Source organism: Hyperolius riggenbachi, chromosome 12, assembly GCF_040937935.1.
Source record: "Hyperolius riggenbachi isolate aHypRig1 chromosome 12, aHypRig1.pri, whole genome shotgun sequence".
NCBI lineage: Eukaryota > Metazoa > Chordata > Amphibia > Anura > Hyperoliidae > Hyperolius > Hyperolius riggenbachi.
In genome coordinates, this window is record NC_090657.1 from 34,629,133 (window position 1) to 34,650,178 (window position 21,046).

The 21,046-nt window shown below is 43.3% G+C and overlaps 1 protein-coding gene across 1 annotated transcript; it reads right to left on the minus strand.

The window, feature by feature from the left end:
* Window positions 1-267: 267 nt before the first annotated feature.
* LOC137540920 (keratin, type I cytoskeletal 17-like) lies at window positions 268-20,882 on the minus strand. The gene is made up of 8 exons (XM_068262100.1): window positions 20,841-20,882; window positions 19,565-19,647; window positions 18,156-18,312; window positions 14,363-14,524; window positions 11,532-11,657; window positions 7,914-8,134; window positions 2,628-2,674; window positions 268-512 (listed from the first exon to the last, which is right to left on the minus strand). The coding sequence occupies exons 1-8, from the start codon at window positions 20,880-20,882 to the stop codon at window positions 412-414; spliced, it is 939 nt and encodes a 312-aa protein (XP_068118201.1). The 3' UTR covers window positions 268-411.
* Between the last annotated feature and the right edge of the window lie 164 nt (window positions 20,883-21,046).

Consider the following 21,046-nt stretch of genomic DNA (forward strand, 5'->3'; position numbering starts at 1 on the left):
GGTATATGATATATGCTATAGCAGCATAGATGGCGCTATTGTGGCCAGGAACGCGAAGAATCACTCACGTCCCCAGCCCGTCAGCTCCTGTCACCGAAACAGGAAGTGGCTGCCGGCGGGGCCAGGAGGATCGGAGGGAGACAGCGAGGGCACGGGACAGCTGCAGGGGGCTATTGGAAGCCCCAGGTGAGTAAAACTCATTTTTTTTGTTTGACTTAAGTGTCCCTTTAAGTATCAAGGGAGGGGAGGGGTGACCCCTGTGTTTTGATTTATGGTATGTGTATGTTTATATGCTTGTGCTATTAAATATAGATAAAGTAACGTTATTAATGGTCACACAAGTGGGGTACTGTACATCATAAAAGGAGCATTTTCTTGTAAATACATATCTACAGTACAGTTTCGGTGTTGTTATTTGGGCTGATGTTTATATGGAAGGTGATGTACTTTTTCATATTTAGATATAACTCTTCCATCTTCAAGTTCCTCTGTAATGGAGACAACCTTCAGTCCTGAAAAGAGATGGAATTAATATAAAATAAAACTAATATACCGTTTAACAGTTTTTTTTATGAATCGACAACTGCACAAGTAAATACAGGAAATAAACAATGTGAACTATACTTTGGAACGCAGCGTAACCAAGTGTCAGTTTGACACGAAACGGCCGCCGCTTGTCCCCCGTTACTACCCGCCACCCACCTCCACCACCACGGCTGCCTCGCAGGCCATTCACCACACTATGGCAATGTGATGTAAGTAAGTTCCTGATGGATGGAATGAAGATTGTCCACTGTCTAATCAATGCACAAGCAACGGACGGAAGGTGCACATGTTTCTCCTTTTCTTGCATACATGAACTATACGTTTAGGGCCTGAGCCCACTAACGCAGTTGTACGCAGTTGTGTCCGCTTTTCAGCATCTGAAACATTGACGTGTTGCTGAAAAGCAGATGCAACTGCGTACAACTGCGTTGGTGGGCTGAGGCCCTTATACCTATACTTAGTTTGTTGGGGTTCGTTTTTCTTAAAATAAATGATGTACATATTTAGTTACCATACTGTATATTGTTACGCATCGTATGTCCCTCATGTTGTATAAGCGTCCGCGCTTAGATGTGACTCCATGGGGGGGCTGCCTGTTTACCGCGGGTATCGAGCTCTAACAAGCACCTGGCTGGTGCAGGAGAGAAGCTGACAGGTGGTGATTTCACCTCCTTTATCTGCCTGTATGAAAGAACCCTTAGTTTGTCAAAACATAGGCTACGAGTGATGTGTGTGGCTCAATATACCCGTAACTCTCCAAAAGTAATAGAAATTGCTTAAAAAAGTATCCTAATGCTCATGGTGACTGTTCTGATAATAATAATAGTTACTTAAACCATAGACTATTGAGTGTGTGGCTCAATAAACGCTCACCAAAAGCAATACAAATGGCCTAAAAACAGCATCCTAAAGCTTGTGGTGATTGTTTTGATGCATGGGGAGATTTTTTTATTTTTTTTTACATCAGCATTGCTAGCATTAATTTAGTGATGGAATCTGGCTGTGATTTAGTGATGGAAGTGCAGTGCGATGCAGCGAGGCAAACATACACCCCAGGTGTAAAACCGGCCTAGAGCATGCCTAAACTAGAAAAAAGGGACTTTTACTTTCTTTACCTCACAGAAGCCTATAGGCACATCCATAGATTTTAGAATCCATGAACCTACAAGCCCCCAACAAACTGCATCGCAAGTGTTTTGAATGTCCCAGCTGTCATTTCTCAATTACTTCCCTTGCCCAGCATAGGTAGCTACAGGTGCCCCTTAGTATTAGGTAGCCAGAAGAACCCTCGTAGCTAGAGGTGTCCCCAAGTATTAGGTAGCTAGAGGTGCCCCTGACTGAAGGGAGATCTCAGCCGTGGAATGCCGAGAGCTGGGTGAGTAACCTCTCATGTACATCCTCATCAAGGTTCTGCATAGGGAAGAAGAGAGGGAGGAGCTTAGGGAGTAGAGTTAACTGCCTTTCCATCATCAGGCACCTGTAGACACGTGCCTACAGTGCCTTATGGTAAATCCGGAACTGCCTGGGCTTCTTCTAGCCCCCATAGTGTGTCAGGCCCCTCAGCGTCCTCTAAGCCCCCTCCGCTGCACCGGTGGCAGCACCAACATTTTTGGGACTAGAGTTCCAGCCACGGTAACTGCCCATGCATGGTCCTGTCCATGCAGCTGCATAATTGTGCTCCTGGAAGCATCTGCGCATGCGCAGTTCACAAAAGAATAAACCATGCATTAACAAAGCTATCATGGAGCACGCATGCTTGGGATTGCACAAGCACAGTGGGAATTTCAGAGCTAATAGCGGGGAAAAGGAGCGAACCCAGAGGACGTAGAGAAATCAGGCAGATTACGCTGGGCTGGAGGAAACCCCAAGTAAATTTAAATCCCTAGTTTTTAATCCTGTCCACCTGTGCTTTAAAATTATTATTATTATTTTCATTTAAACCCTAAGGGTGTAATATGCTGTTTTTAAAACAGATGAATAGACCCTTGTCTCTAATTCTTCTGTGACTACATTGAATACAGTATATACTCGTTGAATACAGTATACATCTAAACACAACACGCAAACTGTGCTTCACTTACCCTGTCTGGGCCTTTTTGGAAAGGTCTCTGGAAAGGTCTCTGTAAGTCTAGGAAATGATAAAAGATTGCATAGGCTCGTTAACAGTTCATATGTGAAACAGACCAATATTTTGGATGTTAACGTTAACTTTCCTTTTAGGAAGTTGAATAAAAACAAACATTTGAAGTGTTACAGGGTGACTCTGCCAGAGTATTTAGACTACCAGGGTCCACTCAAACAGGTCAGTGTAATCCTGCTTTAAGAGTAAAAAGCATCAGCCCTTTAACATGCCCAGCCACAGGAAGCCCCTCCCAGGAATCTAGAAAGGGCTCTTCTGCCCTATACTCTGGGCTCAGTACAGCTTGGGTGGATGGAGTGAGAGGAGCAGAGGCAAGTTACTCACTACCCATCTTGGAGCAGTACCCAGTTTGGAAGCGTGCTGGCAGCTTCAGAGTGAAACAGCAAGCATTGGAGTGTAAGACCTCTGCTCTACCAGGTAAACCATCCAGAGAGAAGTCCAGAGCACTGTGGACACAGTGGTGTGGTGTGAGGCCTGGTCTTCTAGAAACTTCTGAGGCCTGATGCAGTCTGCTGAGTGTGATGAGACCAGCCTGCAGAAGCTGAGCTGCTCAGGAGGACTTTGATGCAGAAATCTTGGAAAGCGCAAGTACCAGAAACTGAATCCACTGAGTTGTGTTACACCAGTTTAGAGAACTGTCTATTGAAGTTATATGTACATTTACCTTGCTTACTAGTTCTGCCAGGCATGCTGGGACTTGTTGTCTGACTGGACTGTGTTCTGTGATAACCCAACCCGTTGCATAGTGCTTCCTTTCAGTTTGCATATTTTTGATGAGTTGCAGTTATAAGTTTGTGATTTCCACTGCTAAGATTTCTTACTAGAATAAAATGTATTCAACTTTCAACTGCATGTGATCCTTTGGTTCCACTACACTAGACACACCTGCTGTTACAGTAGAATGCTTTTTACTTGCGAGATATACATTCTGGCAATCCAGCAACATAGAAGAAGCCACCCTTGTTCACTACTTGAAGGGTTATTCCCAAGTGTGTGAGGATACCGCTCTTTCAGTATGTACATCGCACGGTATACCTATTAAAGGTCCCCGAGGTTATCTTCTTTCTCATCACCCAATACAGTTGTGTTTAAAGGGGCATTATGGCGAAAATTAGGCTACTGGGATAACCCTGGTAGCATGTGCCTAATATTAGAAGGATTGGATATTAAAGTCGACCCAAATAAAAAATACAAGCTTTCAGAAATAAAATCTATTTTCTAAATTATAATAATAAATAGCAGCCTTTTTTCAGCTGCATGATGACAAATATAAAATATTTTACATTTATTGGAGGAACCCCTCCCTTCCGTTCATATTGCTGGGCCAGAATCCGGCAGACCGGTGGAGGAGATAAAAAACAAAACACAGGCTGCTACTGATGATGTCACAGGGGAGGTGATCTCAGCTTGTGTGAGATTTCACATAGACGACGCCCCTGTGAGGGAGGGTAGCTGATGACAAACACAATCATGATCTAAAACCTCCTACTAAGCTTAGAAGTAATGGCTGCCACCTGTATAACCCTAGTTATGGAAAAAGAAGGGTGAAAAGCATGCACTGGAATGCTCATAGGCTTGAAGGAGTGTTTATTTAACTGTGTATGTGTCAGAGTGATGCAACTAAATATTTTGAATTAAAAAAAAATGTTTAGGTTCAGGTCTGCTTTAAGCAGTTTTTATTGTTTTGTTTTGTTTTTTTAAATGTCTGCTTGAAAGGTTTTAGGTAGCATAGGCATAGATCCTGCCCATCCTCCCCCTCTGCTGACTCGGGCTGTGCTGTAACAGCTCTCCATTCCTCTCTCCCTACTGAATCTCTACAGGACATTGGAATACAGGCTGAGGGTGCTCAGTGAGTGCTGAGGAAAATCATAAGTAAAGAAATAACAAGGCTCGGCTCTCTCTGTTCCCAGTGCTATGATCTTCCTCAGCACTCCCTAAGCATTCGCTGAACAGCCTGCATCTCCCATTGAGCATTAGCAGGGAGAGGGTAGGGGAGAAATGGCAGTTACAGCACAGCCTGAGTCAGCAGAGGGGGGTATAAAGTGTTGCATAGCTTGATGGGTGATGGGTGATGGGCAGGATTTCTACATATGCCCTCTAACCATTCAAGCAGACATTTTAAAAAAAAAAACTGCTTAGTATCTGATGCTCCTAATATTAGATACATGTTACCACGGTTATCCCAGTAGCCTTCTTTTTGCCATAGTGCCCCTTTAACTAGGACTGTTAACTATGTTTCCTGCATATCTCTGTTTTTGCAATATGTTATATATGCAACTCTGTGCACCATGGAAGACAATGTTTTGTCTCTTTGTTAAGACTAAACTTAACAAAAAGTATTTACTTACAAACTGCCACTTAATCTGATCCTTCCTCCATCTTAGATAGTCAAAAGGATCATAAGGAGCAGCCAAAGCTACTGCTCTGCCTAGTGCTTCATTTCATCTCAATCCCTCTCTGGTGCAGATGTCAGACTAAACAAGGTGGGGGGTTCACTCTGGATCTTACCACCTGAAGGGTAGAGTTGTTGCGAACCTCCGATTTTCGGTTTGCGAACACCGTTCGTGAACTTTCGCGTAAGGTTCAGTTTGCGCGAACTTTCGCGAACCACAATAGACTTCAATGGGGAGGCGAACTTAAATATTTTGAAAAATTTCTGCTGACTGGAAAAATGATGGAAAATATGTTTCAAGGGGTCTAATACCTGGAGGGAGACATGGTTGAGTGAAATACACATCAAACGTCCCAGAAAAAAATCTGGATTTAATACAAAGCAATGTCTTAAGGTCATAAATCTCATTGAATGTTCAATTGCAGGCCTACACTGCTTGATGACATCAGGAGTCCCTCTCTCTCTCTCCCTCTCCCTCTCTCTCTCTCTCTCTCTCGCTCTCTCCCTCTCTCTCTCTCATCTTCCAGGGAATTGTAGTATTTCAAAAGCCAGCTTACATACCGTGGCTGGGAATTGAACCCAGGCTGGGCTGGGAATTGAACCCAGGTCTCAGTGTGTGGTAGGTAACTCACTTAACCACTATACCACCAACAACACTACATAGTGTGTACACTACATGTACATGTACACTACATGTAGTGTTGATGGTATAATGGTTAGGATAGCAGCCTACAGAGCGGTAGGCCTGGGTTCTATTCCCAGCCAATGTGAGTTGGCTTTTGACATGCTACAAATCCTTAAGCAAGCTAATTTTTCTCTTGGATTGATCATAATGGTACATGCTAGGCTGGCTTCAGCATGTAGTGTTGTTGGTGGTATAGTGGTTAAGTGAGTTACCTACCACACACTAAGGCCTGGGTTCAATTCCCTGGAAGATGAGGAGTGAGGGATAAGGGAGTGAGGGAGTGAGGGGGAGAGAGAGAGAGGGAGGTAATATAAGGAATAACAATCAGCTAGGAACAAGCCTACAAGAGCCTAACTAAACTCTCCCTAGCAGAGTCTGTCAGCAGCTGTCCCTTTTAACTAATTACTGTAGGCAGACGAGTGAGTAAAATGACAGGAGAACCTTGCCTTTTATAAGGGGGGGGGGGGGCTCCAAGAGTGAGTGTAGTCTGATTGGTGACAATGTGCCTGCTGACTGTGATGTAGAGGGTCAAAGTTCTGCTCAATGGAGCATTATGGGGCGAATCGAACCACCTAAAGTTCGCCTGGAACCGTTCGCGGGCGAACCGTTCGGGACATCTCTACTGAAGGGGACAACCTTTCCTAACTGATAGAGGTGAGGCGTTCCTTAGGGTATGAGCTGCAGGAAGAAAGTTTCTTCAGGTGAACTCTGGGGGTGACTAGATTATTACACTGAAGTGAAAATAAACTTATGAGATGATTAATTGTGTTTTACCAACGCTAAATTGAACATAGAACCGAGTCTCATATATTTATTTTCAGTTTAACAACTTTATTTTTAGACTTATTTTTGAGGACCCCCACCCACAGTGATCTTTCCCATCCCCAGCACACACAGTGACCTCTCCCTCCCCAGCACCCACAGTGACCTCTCCCTCCCCCAGCACCCACAGTGACCTCTCCCTCCCCCAGCACCCACAGTGACCTCTCCCTCCCCAGCACCCACAGTGACCTCTCTCTCCCCCAGCACCCACAGTGACCTTTCCCTCCATCTAGCACCCACAGTGACCTCTCCCTCCCCCAGCACCCACAGTGACCTCTCCCTCCCCAGCACCCACAGTGACCTCTCCCTCCTCAGCACCCACAGTGACCTCTCCCTCCATCTAGCACCCACAGTGACCTCTCCCTCCCCAGCACCCACAGTGACCTCTCCCTCTCCAGCACCCCCAGTGACCTCTCCCTCCCCAGCACCCACAGTGACCTCTCCCTCCCCAGCACCCACAGTGACCTCTCCCTCCCCAGCACCCACAGTGACCTCTCCCTCCCCAGCACCCACAGTGATCTCTCCCTCTCCAGCACCCACAGTGACCTCTCCCTCCCCAGCACCCACGGTGACCTCTCCCTCCCCCAGCACCCCCAGTGACCTCTCCCTCCATCTAGCACCCACAGTGACCTCTTCCTCCCCAGGACCCACAGTGACCTCTCCCTCCCCAGCACCTACGGTGACCTCTCCCTCCCCCAGCACCCCCAGTGACCTCTCCCTCCATCTAGCACCAACAGTGACCTCTTCCTCCCCAGGAACCACAGTGACCTCTCCCTCCCCAGCACCCACAGTGACCTCTCCCTCCCCAGCACCCACAGTGACCTCTCCCTCCCACAGCACCCACGGTGACCTCTCCCTCCCCCTAGGACCCATAGTGACCTCTCCCTCCCTAGCACCCACAGTGACCTCTCCCTCCCTAGCACCCACAGTGACCTTTCCCTCCCTAGCACCCACAGTGACCTCTCCCTCCCCCAGCACCCACAGTGACCTCTCCCTCCCCAGCACCCACAGTGACCTCTCCCTCCCCCAGCACCTACAGTGACCTCTCCCTCCCTAGCACCAACATCGACCTCTCTGTCCCCCAGGACCCACAGTGACCTCTCCCTCCCCCAGCACCCACAGTGACCTCTCCCTCCCCAGCACCTACAGTGGTCTCTCCCGTCCCCAGCAAAACCTCTTTACCTTTTAAGAATACATTCATAATGAATGGATAATTCGATATGTGAAGACTACACATGTTTTCTATGCATAAGGTATATGAGATAATGGGGCCGCACAGATCATGGCACAGTAAAATTAAGCATTAAAACTGCAATGTTTCCACTTACTGTTTTTCTTCTCCTTCCAGGAGCCTCCTGTATGTTGAGATTTCATATTCCAAGCGAGACTTTACATCCATCAGGACCTTGTATTCGATGTTCTGACACTCCATATCAACTCTCAGTTGTGCCAAATCAGCTTCTATCTTGTTAACCATCTCCTGTATCTCCGCCAGCTCGCTGCAGTATGTCTTCTCTGTCTCTGCCAGGGTGCCCTCCAGAGCCGATTTCTGCATGGTGCAACAACAGTCATTCACAAGGAAGATGCCATCTTAAGAGAGAGGATGTTTGCAAGACAATATACTCTGTACAGCACTGTGGAGGATGTCTACACTATATAAATACTAAATATTAGTAAAAATAATAATATACAAATACTAAATAATAATTTTCTTTTGCACTTGGGAGTGTGGTTTGATAATGTAAATTACCAGTATTACTTTATGTCCTTGTAAGTGAGGCATACAGCCATTACTGCTAGTCTACAGCCCGTCAATAGCTTGTGTATTTTACTTTCTCCGCAGGCTGAGGGGATCGGCCTGCGGAGAAAGTCTGGGAGCGTATGACGCATGATATAACAATAAGGGAGGATTTTATGGTAATTTACAGCAGACGTATATATGCTTGGCTATACTGGTGACCTTTAGACCCCGATGAGTCATTGGATGACGAAACCGGTAGGGCGGAGCCAAGGACACACACGCCAAGCCGAGAGTGAGGAAAGGTACTGCGGGATGCTGCAATCCTCCCGAAACAGAGATGGTGATATAAACGGTGTTATAATGTTTTTTCCTATAGGGGCATTACTGATTTTAATGAGTTTTAATTAAATTGCAGTTTTACACATGCCTTGCCTTGTTTGAGCTCCTTAGATCATTCCTAAGCAATAACCCTGATGTTAGCGGTGCATGAGGTGCAGTCAGTGAAGCTGTTGAACTGCTTAGGAACTGCATCGCCTTCTGGTGAGCAGTGGTGATTTGGCAGGGGGGGGGGGGGCTGCCTGAGTTAGGAGGTGGTGGGTCTAATACCCTCTTGTCTAACACAAAGCTCTGGATGTGAATGAGATTACACAAAATGGTGTTAATCTTTTTTGTATTGCACTATATGTCTTTTATTTATCAAGGTGTATCTTTGGATGATTGGAGGTCCTTATTGGAGGAGCCCTGGAGTTGAGCGCAAATGACATAGGATTGGATATTTTGATGGATGTGGTGGTCTAAAAGTTTCACAGGAGGGCCCAGTGATTTCTAGCTACACCCTTGCCAGTTAGACTGAAAAATATGTTTGATGCTAACGCTATTTCTAATAAACAATACGTATCACTTCTGGCCCCACTTACACTATACATTCCCTATTCTCTAACACATCTCTTTATTATACACCTTTCCTCTTCTCCTTTCCACCATCAGTCCTCACTCCCACAATCCCTTATTACTAATAGTGATAAGCAAAAAACGATCTTCATTTCCACTGTCTCAGTAAGAGAAGTAAAGTGAGCCAATCAAATCCAACACCTGTTGACCATCTATCTTGCAGATGGTTATTAAGCCAACAGCTACTGTGCGGTATTTAATTGGCTCACTTAATTTTCATTTATGGTTCAGTGGAGATTTTCATGTTAGGAGAATAGGGATGGTCGGAATTGCCAATTTCCGTTTCCGCCGAAAATCCGCTTTCCGCCATTGCCAATTACCACTACCGATTCCGCTTTCCACTATCGATTTCCGCATTCCGATGTGGATTTTCGCGTTAATTTCCGCCGACTTTACCCCCAATTTTCTCAAAAACTACAAGGCCTATTTGAAAGATTGTTTTCCCTCTTGTTCCCACTTGTCTGCTTCACATTCCCTGAAAATTTGGTGTTTCTATCACCTGTGGGGGCTTTGCTATTAACCCCTAAAGTCGGCATCATACCGCATAGCGGTAATGCAAATTTTCTGCATTTTACATTACAGTCAACAGCGGCCAACTTTAGAGGTTAATAGCAAAGCCCCCAAAGGTTCTTTCAAAAAGACCTTGTAGTTTTTGAGAAAATTGATGCTAAAGTCGGCGGAAATTTCTGCGATTACCGTGAAAATTTTCGCAAAAATCCACCTACTGCACTCGCATTACCGATTTCTGAATTTTCGATGCGGAAAAGCAATTCCGAACAAGCATCCTTATAGGAGATGTATTTGCTTAACATTATCAAATAGAATAGTCATTAAAGTGTAGAGGAGTTTCATATCAATGGGGATGCAGAGGTTGAGACTGCATCGCGGGCCCCCAACAGTTAGTAGTGATAACCTCTGTCTGTGCTTTGAATAGTGGTTACCATTTACATACTTTTCTATTCCCCTGCTTATGGTCATGGTCCTCTATATCAATTGTTATGTATATTATTATCATTGATTTAGAAAGCGCCAACATATTCCGTGGCACTGATGATTATTGAGAATGATTATTCAGATAGCCCCATCATCTTCTGTGGTGCTCTATAGAGGGCATGTTGGGGTCAAAAATAAAACTGGCACAAGGACGCACTTCGGCCAGATTTATCAAGAGTAGAGATGAGCGTAATGACTTAATTACGATTTCGCGAAATTTCGCGAAATTAGTGTAATTATGATTATGGCCGTAAGTACATAATCGTAATGAAGAAGGATTTAGCGAAATTCCGCGTAAGCGTAATTTTCGCGTAATTTTCGCATTACAGTGGGTATCGCGAAATTACGTTTGCCTTGCATGCAACCGTTTGTAAGCGTAGTTACATAACGTAATTTCGCGATAGTTCATATTACTGTAAGCATTAATTTTCGCGTCGTTTTCGCGTTACGGAATGCTATTTCGCATATAAAAGTCGCATATAAAATTCGCCATGTAGTGGCCAATGCCTTTGGTGAAAATTCGCGAGCAACCCTGCTAACAAGTAATTACGAAATTCGCGAAATTACGAAGAAATGCGAAATTACGTTATGGTTTAACGCGAAATTACATTATGAACGAAACACGAAATTACGCTTTGAAAATTACGCTTACGGTATTTTCAATTACAATTTTAATGGCAATTACGCTACCATAATTTCGCATCGTAATAGCAAATTTCGCATGCGTAATTATAGTAACGCGAAATTTCGAAAATTTAGGCTCAACACTAATCAAGAGTGTCTGAGACAAAATATTGGTAGGTTTTTAGAAATCCATGCAGAACTGTCTCAGGCATCTTAAGAAATCATTAGTGAAGATTCTTTCTTAAACTGTTGTAAAATAGCAGGAGTTAGGAAGGTCTCTCAGACAGTGCAGTGTGTGAGGGGAATTGATGTTGCTGAGGTAACCAACACACCTGCTGTATTGATAGCAGCAGGCTCTGAGGAGGAATTCAGCAGGGGGAGGAGCACATCACAAATCATGTCTAGCCTGCACTCTGCACTCATGTCTAGCTTGCAGTTCTACATCTGTAGAACTGCTATCAAGCACTTATTAATCTGCCCCAGTTTAGGGATGGATTTGCACTTTTCGTAACTGTAGTGCAGCTCTAGAAATTCATGCTAAACTGCCACTAATACCTAGGATTTAAGAAGAATTTAATGCGTTGATAAATCTCCCCCTCTGTTCCTTAGATATGCCATCAGTGTACAGTAAACCTACCATATTCATCTGAGTCTGCAGGTCGATCTCCAGATTCTGTGCTGTGTGCCGTAGTTCGATCAGTTCATTTTTCGCTGATTGGAGCTGTTCAGATTCTGTCACCATCTCATAGTTTAAATCTTCACTCTGCATGGACAATGAAGACACAAACTTGTTTCAGACGGGAGTGGTCTTGTCATTAAAGTCCATTAAAAGTTTGTTGTTCCCATACAAGGTACACATCAGAAAACCCACTAAGAAGGGAAAATTGTGTGTTGTCATCTTAAATTCAGTACTGAAGTTACCTGTTCCTTCTGCCCCCCTATGGTAGCCCAAGTGTTACAAAAGGCCTTCAGTGTATTGTTCAATGGCATAGCTAGCATAGGCGTATTTCACTTTAAAGGGAACCTAAACTGAGAAGGGTATGGATTGTTCCTTTTAAAATAATACCATTTACCTGACTCTCTTGATCCTGTGTCTCTAATACTTTCAGCCACAGCCCCTGAACAAGTATGCAGCAGATCAGGTGCTCTGACTGAAGTCTGACTGGATTAGCTGCTTGCTTGTTTCAGGCATGTGATTCAGCCACTACTGCATCCAAAGAGATCAGCAGAACTGCCAGGCAACTGGTATTGTTTAAAAGGAAAAATCCGTATCCCTCTCACTCAGTTAAGGTTCCCTTTAAATAATGCAGGGCAAGCCCCCTGGAAGATGTATACACAGGCAGCAGAAAGGTTGCTGTAGCACACTCCAAACGGGATCAAACAACAATTTCCCATAAATCACAATTGCATTCAGATTAGGTAAATTTGATGCAAATTCATCCTGGTCAAATTTAGTTTCCAAAAATGTGAGTACTTCAAAAAAATCATTTTTACTGAAGTCTATAGTTGGCCCTTTAGGTGGCTTAACTTGCATTAACAGCAAAACACCTGAAGAAAGTACTTGCATCAAAACAGTTGAAGCAGTCAGAAGCAGTGTCAGACTGGGAGGTGGAAAAGATGAGGAAATCCACCTGCTGGCCAAGCAACAGAAACCCTGGGTTATCCCTCTCAATAGAAGCCTGTAGCAAGTCTTCACAGTGAGGACTGCTGCTTGACCAACTAGTGGATTTCCCCAGCTTTTCCACCTCCCAGTCCGACACTGGCCAGAAGCACCTTTGGGAAAATGTCCCACACTTTTTATTAAAGGGGGCTTTCAGACTCCACTGACAGACCCCCATCCTATCAGCCCACCCCTTTGTTTTTGTTTTGTTTTTTTGGGGGGGGCAGGATGAACAGAAGAAAAGTGCAGAAGAAAGCATTTTAGAAGAACTCAAAGGACAGGAAATCAGTAGAAAAAAATAGAAAGAAATTAAAAGTATACAGATGAGCTATATCTTTAGGAAAAGATAACAGTAAAGTATGTCAGAAAACTATAATATAATAGTATACAGAGGATGATGGGAGACAATGGAAGTATAGTGGACAAGAAAGAAAGCTACAAGTGAAAACTAAAAAGTGCAAATTAAAGGCTTTAGGTATTAGTTTTAGAGAGTCAACTTAAACCTTAGAGGTAGTGCAGATAGCACAAGAAAAACACATTATTTAAGCAGTTTAGCACTGCAACTTTTTTTTTTTTTTCAGAATAAGCACAATGTAACCAGTAATACTATACATCCTGAAGCTGGCAATTCTTTCAAATTACATTACACAAACATTTTTAAATTGAGGGAAAACTTTGGTAACTGGGACCAAGTAACACTTGAATTCCTGTTTAACATGCAGAAAAAGCAAAGTTGTAAAGAAGTGCAGCATGGGAAACCCCCATAAGAGGACAGTGCTGGATCAATAGCATGGAGAGAAGTATAAATCACAGTTTTGACCCTTAAAACACTCATTTGTGACGTCATGGCTGTCAAGTCACAATCATGGCAGCAGGCAAGTGGGGAACTACTACTGCAAATGATTAAGTATTATCCAACTCAGCCGCTGTATAAACCCCTCACCCCCTCCACACTGAATACTCACACACTCGAGGGAGAGAAGGGGGGAAGGGGATGAACTGCAATAGCGCTGGCCAAGGATTACACTATGGGACCCTGGGAAGCTGGTATACATTTACAGGACGATAGTAGGATGCCCATTGAAGTTTGTGTGAACTAAAATATCATTGATATAAGATTAATTTGAGGGTGCAGTATTGTGCCATGCAGTGCTGGTTGTAATGGAAAAATCTACGCTTACGGATCATTACGCGTAATTTTACGCTATTACGCATTACGCAATTACGGTTACGGCGTAGGAAATTATCTACGGTACATCACTGTAATTACGCGTAAACTTACGCAATTACGCGTAAGGATACCGTAATGAAGGCGCTTACACTACGATGTTACGCGTAGTGCCGTAATACCCATTAATGCGTATTTTTTGACGCATGCGGACGATATGTACGCAATAGCCGTCAATGTGACAGTTATTGCATACATATCATTCGTATGCGTCAAAATGTACGCTTATACTGAAGGGCGGGAAAAGATACTATTGGTTGCTTAGGATGTTGACTGATTGGCTACTCTTAGAAAATGGGAGATTTTACGTTAGTAATTACGCGTAAAATTACTCGCAAGTGTTCGTAAAATTACGCATGCCTACACTAGAATGCACCCCAGAGCTTTGCCTAGACAGCCTATGCCCAGAACCAGCCCTGCCTGTATTTATGCTCAAGTGTAATCTGATGTGATTGAAAAAATAATAATTTTAGGTAATCAAGCTCTACTATCTCTACAAAGCTCTGGTCTCCTCTGCACACCCTTCTATCTCATTTATGCCAGTATACAGTATATTCCCTTTGAACAACAAGCAGTTTACCTGTTTGGTGAACCATGTCTCCATTTCTTTTATGTTTTTTTCCATCAAATTTTCATATTCATTTCGGATGCTATCCAAAGTTCCCTTAAGGTCCACAGATGGAGAGACATCCATCTCCACATTGACTCTGGCACCCAGTTGTGCCTTCAGGATGTTTACTTCCTGAAATGCAAGGAATTTAGGTGATAGATATCAGTAGTAATGGAAATATGACCAGCAAAGTATGTTTACAGTTAAAATTAGTTACAAGAATAATAAAACCAACTGTTCGAATATTAAATACAAATATAATAATTACAATGCTTAAAGGGAACCAGAGATGAACGTTTCACACAAAATAAACATATCAGTTGATAGCTTGTAAAGAATAAATGCTCTACCTGATAATTTCGCCGCTCTGGTGTGCCTTTTTTAGTGTTTTTATTATTTATTGTTATTATTGCTCCAGGAAAAAATCAAATATGGCCGCCGGCTTATATCCCTTCTCCTTCCGGGTTATGAGTTGTTCTGGATGTGCTGTCTAGGCTATATGAAACTATAGCAGGGCAGCAGCCTTTTATCTGTGTGCTTTATTATTCTGGTATGCTGTGTGGCTGCCTGTGGGAAGTGTCTCTCATAGGAATGAAACTGCATAGATAATGACTGCAGGTTTATGTCAATATGGATGCCCCTTAAAGAGAACCAGAGACAAAGCACCCTCATGTATTTTACTACATTTATACTATGCTGCTATCTAGGCTAAATGCAGCCTTTCATCTATGTGCTTTCATTTTGGTATGATGTACAGCTGCCTGTAGGAAGTGTCTCTCATAGGAATGAAACTGCAGTCATCATCAGTATCTAGTGCACACAGAGCACACAGGAATCATATTGCAGCCACAGAGCTTCTCTCTCAGCAGGAGCAGCCCCTCCCATGTCATCACAGCTCTCAGTATTCAAAGCAGGAAATCTAAGCCAGGAGGGGGGCAGGCTTGGGCTTGAAAAGACTCCACAGACGAGTGACTCAGCTATAATGATTCCAGGTGAAACCTAGACTGAGCCAGTCAGTGGATTCTTATCACAGCTGATAAATTAAGCAGATAGCAATGAAACTAAAAGCAGGGTAGGTGTTTACTGTCATGTTCCCACTGATAAATGTAATAAAATACATGAGGGTGCTTCGTCTCTGGTTCTCTTTAAGGATAGGCACCACATGATGGCAACCTGGGATCCTTCAGACCTTACTAAACTCAGCTAAAATAGCCAGCTAATATGTCCATGCATTCTAGCCTGAACATTTATGAAAGCCCAAGAAAACCCCTAATTGACCATGGCATGTCTGGAAAGAAATTGTGTTAATTATTAGGCGCTAGTATACATTAGGGGACCCAGCAGGAAACTTCATAGGAAACAGTTCTCCAACCACAGCACCCTCTACAGTTCTCTGATCGCAGCAAGCCCTACAGCACAAAGTGTTGTGACTGGCTGAATAGTGTGGCTGTAGTTTACTATAACCTACGTATCTGAATCCTATACATCTATATGTGTTTTGAATAGTGGTTATCGTTGATAAACTCCTTCCTTCCTAACTTACACCTCGCTGACACTGCAGCTGTCTTTAGCAGGTTTTGGTGCTCCATATCTTGCAAGTGTTATCTATGTATGGAGTCCTTGAAAGCGTCTAATAATAAAAAATAATAATAATAATAATAATTTTATAGCGCTTTTCTCCCTGGGGACTCAAAGCGCTGTGACCCTGCATTATGCAGTCTCAAAGGCTCGGGAAAAGAGGTGGGTTTTTAGCCTTTTCTTAAAGCTGTCCAGAGAAGGAGTCTCTTGTACTGATTGTGGAAGTGAGTTCCATAGAGTAGGGGCTGAAAAGAAAAAAGTCCTGAGAACCAAATGTTTTTAAGGGGATCCTGGGAATAACCAGATTTTGATTCGCAGAGAGGAGGGTGCGTGGAGGGGCATATAGTTCCAACAGATGCGCTATGTACTTGGGTCCCATGTGGTGTAGAGCCTTGAATGTCAAAAGGCAGATTTTAAAATAGATTCTCCATTTTACTGGCAACCAGTGAAGAGTTTGCAGTACTGGGGTGATGTGTGAGCTGCGGGGGACATTGGCTAGGAGTCTCGCTGCAGCATTCTGTACTAGTTGTAAAGGGTGCAGAATCTGGGCATCCGATGAGCAGGGCATTGCAGTAGTTCAGACGGCAGGATATATATGCATGAACTAGTGTAGGTAGGTCTCCAGCTGGGATAAGGTGTTTAATATATGCTATATTTGCTAGATTTCTCAGATGGAAAAGCAAGGACTTGACAACAGCCAATACCTGCTGTCTGAGTGTTAGCTTTCCATCCAGGATCACCCCAAGGTTACACACAGAATCTTTATACTGTACGGTATCTCCCCCAATTTCTAGTTTGAAGTGGGAAGAGTTTTGGACTGTATCCATCATGTGTGGACCGTCTAACAGTTCAGCCTCAACCAGTTGGTGTTCATCCAGTTTAGTAATTCCACTAGACAGGTATTGATGGGTGCTGATGGGCCTTGTGTGCCAGGCTTGAAGGACAGACAGTTGTGCATCGTCTGCATAACAATGGTATCCTAGGCCATAATTCTGGATTATTTTGCCCACTGGGAGCATGTAAACTGCAAAGAGTAATGGTGATAGCATATGTAAAACTTCCACTGTTGCTCATAGGTCCTTAGCTATGTGACTGCATCTCTCAAGCACATATTTTCATCTGAATCCTAATCATGGTCCTCTAAGACAGTTTAGAAGTGAATGGCATCACCTTACCTATTTCATAAGTGAGTTGTGGTGTGTTACAGTATAGATATTACCTCAGTAATCTTCCAAAACTTTTCTTCTGCTCAGAGGAGGTCAGAAGTCTTCACCAAGTGTTGTAACTCTCTAAGCCAATATAAAAGTTCAGGCTTCTTCACCCTCTAATACATTTGGGAGTTTTTGGAGGCAGGAACACTCACCTGGTTCTAGATTTACTCATAAGTAATACTGAATACAAACATCAACTATCACAGAGTAACTGTATGGTAATGCAAATAGGGTACATAATGAAATGAATATCCATTTTTCTCCATTCATGCATGTTTGTAATGGCTGAGGTAAATCTTGTTATGCAGCCTGAAGAGTGAAGAGTTATGTAAAAGATTTGAGCATCTATCCAATAGTTGGGATTGTCTCGGGTAAGGGGGGCATTTCTGCTGAATAATATGGAGGAGAAGAGTTACGGTAAGCTCAATTCTCACCTGATGATGGATTGGGGAACCACACAGCGACGCCTCCTGATGAACAAGGTCCCCCGATCTATCGTCCTGCCCACAGGAACAAGCAATGTCACACGACGGGTGCAAATGAAAGTTCAAGCAATCGCGGCACTTTGTGTGGGAGTCATCTAGGATCTTACGGTTGTTATCGCCGTGCATCACAAAGCGTTGTTCGCCTAATCGCACACTTCTACCCAACTGCTCGTCACTCAAAAAACCACCAGTCATCAGAAAAATTCACAAGGTGGGTACAAGCCTTAAAAGGCATTCACAGAACATGTTGAGGAAAATCTTCCTACTAATTGGTACCTCAGGAGAGTCCTCTGCCCTTCACACGACTTCACTACTAGCTACCGGTACATATAGTTGTGTGAAACAAAACAGGTAGCAATGCCGAAGGTAAACTGCTGGACTTAACCCAGTCCTTCCTCTGTTCTGAGTCAATTTAATGTGTGATTTTCCCAAAAACTGCAAAATAAAGTATGTGAATTCCATTATCGGCCCATCTACTAAGCCCGTTACCTCAGTGTGGTTTTTCGTCATTTCTTCCTGATCTTCTGTAAGACGAGCCAGCTGAAATTCCAAGTCACCCCGTTCCACGGTCAGTATCTCCAGGCCTCTGCGCAGCGCAACCACATCGGTTTCTATATTTTGTCTCAAACATAGCTCCATGTTATATCTAATGATAGATAGAAAAAAATAAAAGTAATCAGAAAATGAATGTCAATGTAGAGATTATTCGGCTACTCTATAATCATTCATGTAATCGCAGAAAAATAAAATCCTTGGTACACTTTATGAGAAATAAAATACTCTGAAATGCTACTTGCCAATATTTGACAGATCATCATCTGCCATCAAAGCTGGTGATTGGGATATTGATTAAACGTTTTTACTTGATGTCTTCCACCTGGCAGGACTGCAGTCTTGCCATTTCTTCTTCACTCACACAGCCTCTGCCATGTTAATTACTGCAGTAATTACTGAAGAAATGGTAATTTGAAGTCTTGTCAGGTGGAAGACACCAAGTCAACATGGGAATCCCTGTTACCATAAGCACCTCTGCTGACAAGTGAGGAGCTGTCAAATATTGAAACTATAGGGGATAGCAAAATTTCAAAAAAATTCACAGTAACTGCCCTTTGAATTTCAATTTAAACAAATTTGCCCAGTTTAACTTACCGAGAGCTTCTCCGAGTCTTCCGTAGCCAATTGGCCCCATGCTGTCATTTCTCTCTGATTCCTTAAGGAACCTGTGCCCCTCCCAAAAGCTGCTTGACTGAAGCAGTCTTAGGCTATTGCGCATGCCACGGCCTCAGGCCGTACACCTCCTCAGGTGGGACAAGAGGGACTCTAGGGAGCTAGAAGAAGTCCTGGGTAAGTTAAACAGGGCACAATTGTTTTACTTTAGATTTTCTTTAAGGCAGCATAGTAGGAGATGTAGAGTGTTATTTTTTTTTTACATGTAAAATCTGGTTTTCAAGCAGCTTTTGCATAACTTTCCTTTACAAATGTATATTTGTTAGGATGAATTTTATAACCCTGTCAAAAAGAGGGGAGGTGTATGGCAGGCCAGGCAGGGAAATGCTGGAAGAACATCTCTGTAATGTCCGTGTGAACTTGTCTGTAGTCCATGGGAGTACGCTCTTATGTGCATGCACAGAAAATACTTGCTTTTAATGGGTCGAACGAGGATAAAAAAAAAACTCAAGGCACAATCCTATGAACTAGGAAACAAACAAACTCCTAATCAAAATGTCGCTTCTATGGCTGTGATGTGCATTAATGGACGGTAAGATGGGTGGATGTAGCAGAGACCGGCTTACAGCTGTTCCCTCTTGGGCTACGCCTTGGACTTCCATGTCTTCCTTGCCCCATTAAAACAAGGATCTTACAACATATTTTACCTAACCTTTTTTTTTTAATCTTACTTGTTTTCGAGGTCTTCTCCTGCAAGGCGAGCATTGTCTGTGTGCAGGAGAACAGCAGCATTTTCCAAGCCAACTTTAGAAATCTGAAAAAGAGTGAGATGGTAGATTTTTCATCAAGCCAAGCAGGGGCAGTAACCTTGACATAAATGTTAGCTAATACTAGCAAGATAAACAACATATTAATATAACATGAACACAGCTTGCTTTTAGTCAGCTTCTTCTTCTCTATAACTGTTGTGGCTGAATAGAGTACTGGTTAAGGGCTCTGCCTTTAACATGGGAGACCAGGGTTTGAATCCTGGCTAGGGTCAGTACCTATTCAGTAAGGGTTTCAAGGCAATACTCCCTAACACTGCAGGGTGGCCTCCTGAGCGCATCCCAGTAGATGCAGCTCTTGAGCGCTTTGAGTCTGAAAGGAGAAAAGCCCTATATAAATGTTTGGATTATTATTAACTGACCCAGCTATTGAAGGATACCCAAAGTGACATGTGACATGATGAGATAGACTTGTGTATGTACAGTGCCTAGCACACCAATAACTGTGCTGTGTTCCTTTTTTTCTGTCTACCTGAAAGAGTTAAAAATCAGGTATGTAAGTGGCTGATTCAGTCCTGACTCAGACAGGAAGTGATTACAGTGTGACCCTCACTCATAAGAAATTCCCCTTTTTATCTCTTTCTTGCTCTCAGAAGCCATTTTCTGCTAGGAAAGTGTTTTATAGTTGAAATTTCTTATCAGTGAGGGTCACACTGTAGTCACTTCCTGTCTGAGTCAGAACTGAGTCAGCCACTTACATACCTGATATTTAACTCTTTCAGGCAGAGAAAGAAAAAAAAAAGGAACACAGCATAGTTATTTGTGTGCTAGACACTGTACATACACAAGTCTATCTCATCATGTCACATGTCACTTCGGGTATCCTTTAAAGGAAACCTGAAGCAAAGAAAAAAGTTAGATGCTCATCGCAATAGTGGAGAACCTATGGATAGTCCATAAGCGTCCTGTGTCTTCCTGCAGCCCATCAATCTAGCACAGGGTCCTGCTTAGCCTATCTGACCCAATGCAAGTTGAATAGGTTTCTTCTGTCCATGAGCAGCGATGGATGAACCGATCTAAACTGGGTATGTGTGAATAAGGTCCACGCTTGCCCAGTAGAATGAAGCACTCAAACATGGATGCACAAGGTTCTTCAATCTACTAGTTATATGTAGACATTAATTTCGCTGCCCAGTACAGATGAACTCATGTGGCCAGAGGATGAAAAGGGTCCCAGTACTAGATTGGTGGGTTTTTCAAGGATAAGAGAAGCATCTACCATCCTGTGACTTCCAACTACTGAGGTAGCCATTATTTACCACAATGCAACAAGGCTTCCACAGTGTGATGTCTGGACCTAGGCACTGACATCACACTGTGGGAGGAGTTTCACCATAATATCAGTAATACAGACATCCCTGGTGATCTATTGAAGAAAAGGTAAAG

Coding starts and splice junctions, on each gene's coding strand:
- LOC137540920 (XM_068262100.1), bottom strand. CDS start 20,882: ATGGTAGATGCTTCTCTTATCCTTGAAAAACCCACCAATCTA. Junction 18,313..19,564: donor GGAGAAGACCTCGAAAACAA/GTAAGATTAAAA, acceptor ATCTATCATTAG/ATATAACATGGAGCTATGTT. Junction 2,675..7,913: donor CTGGAAGGAGAAGAAAAACA/GTAAGTGGAAAC, acceptor ATCATTTCCTAG/ACTTACAGAGACCTTTCCAG.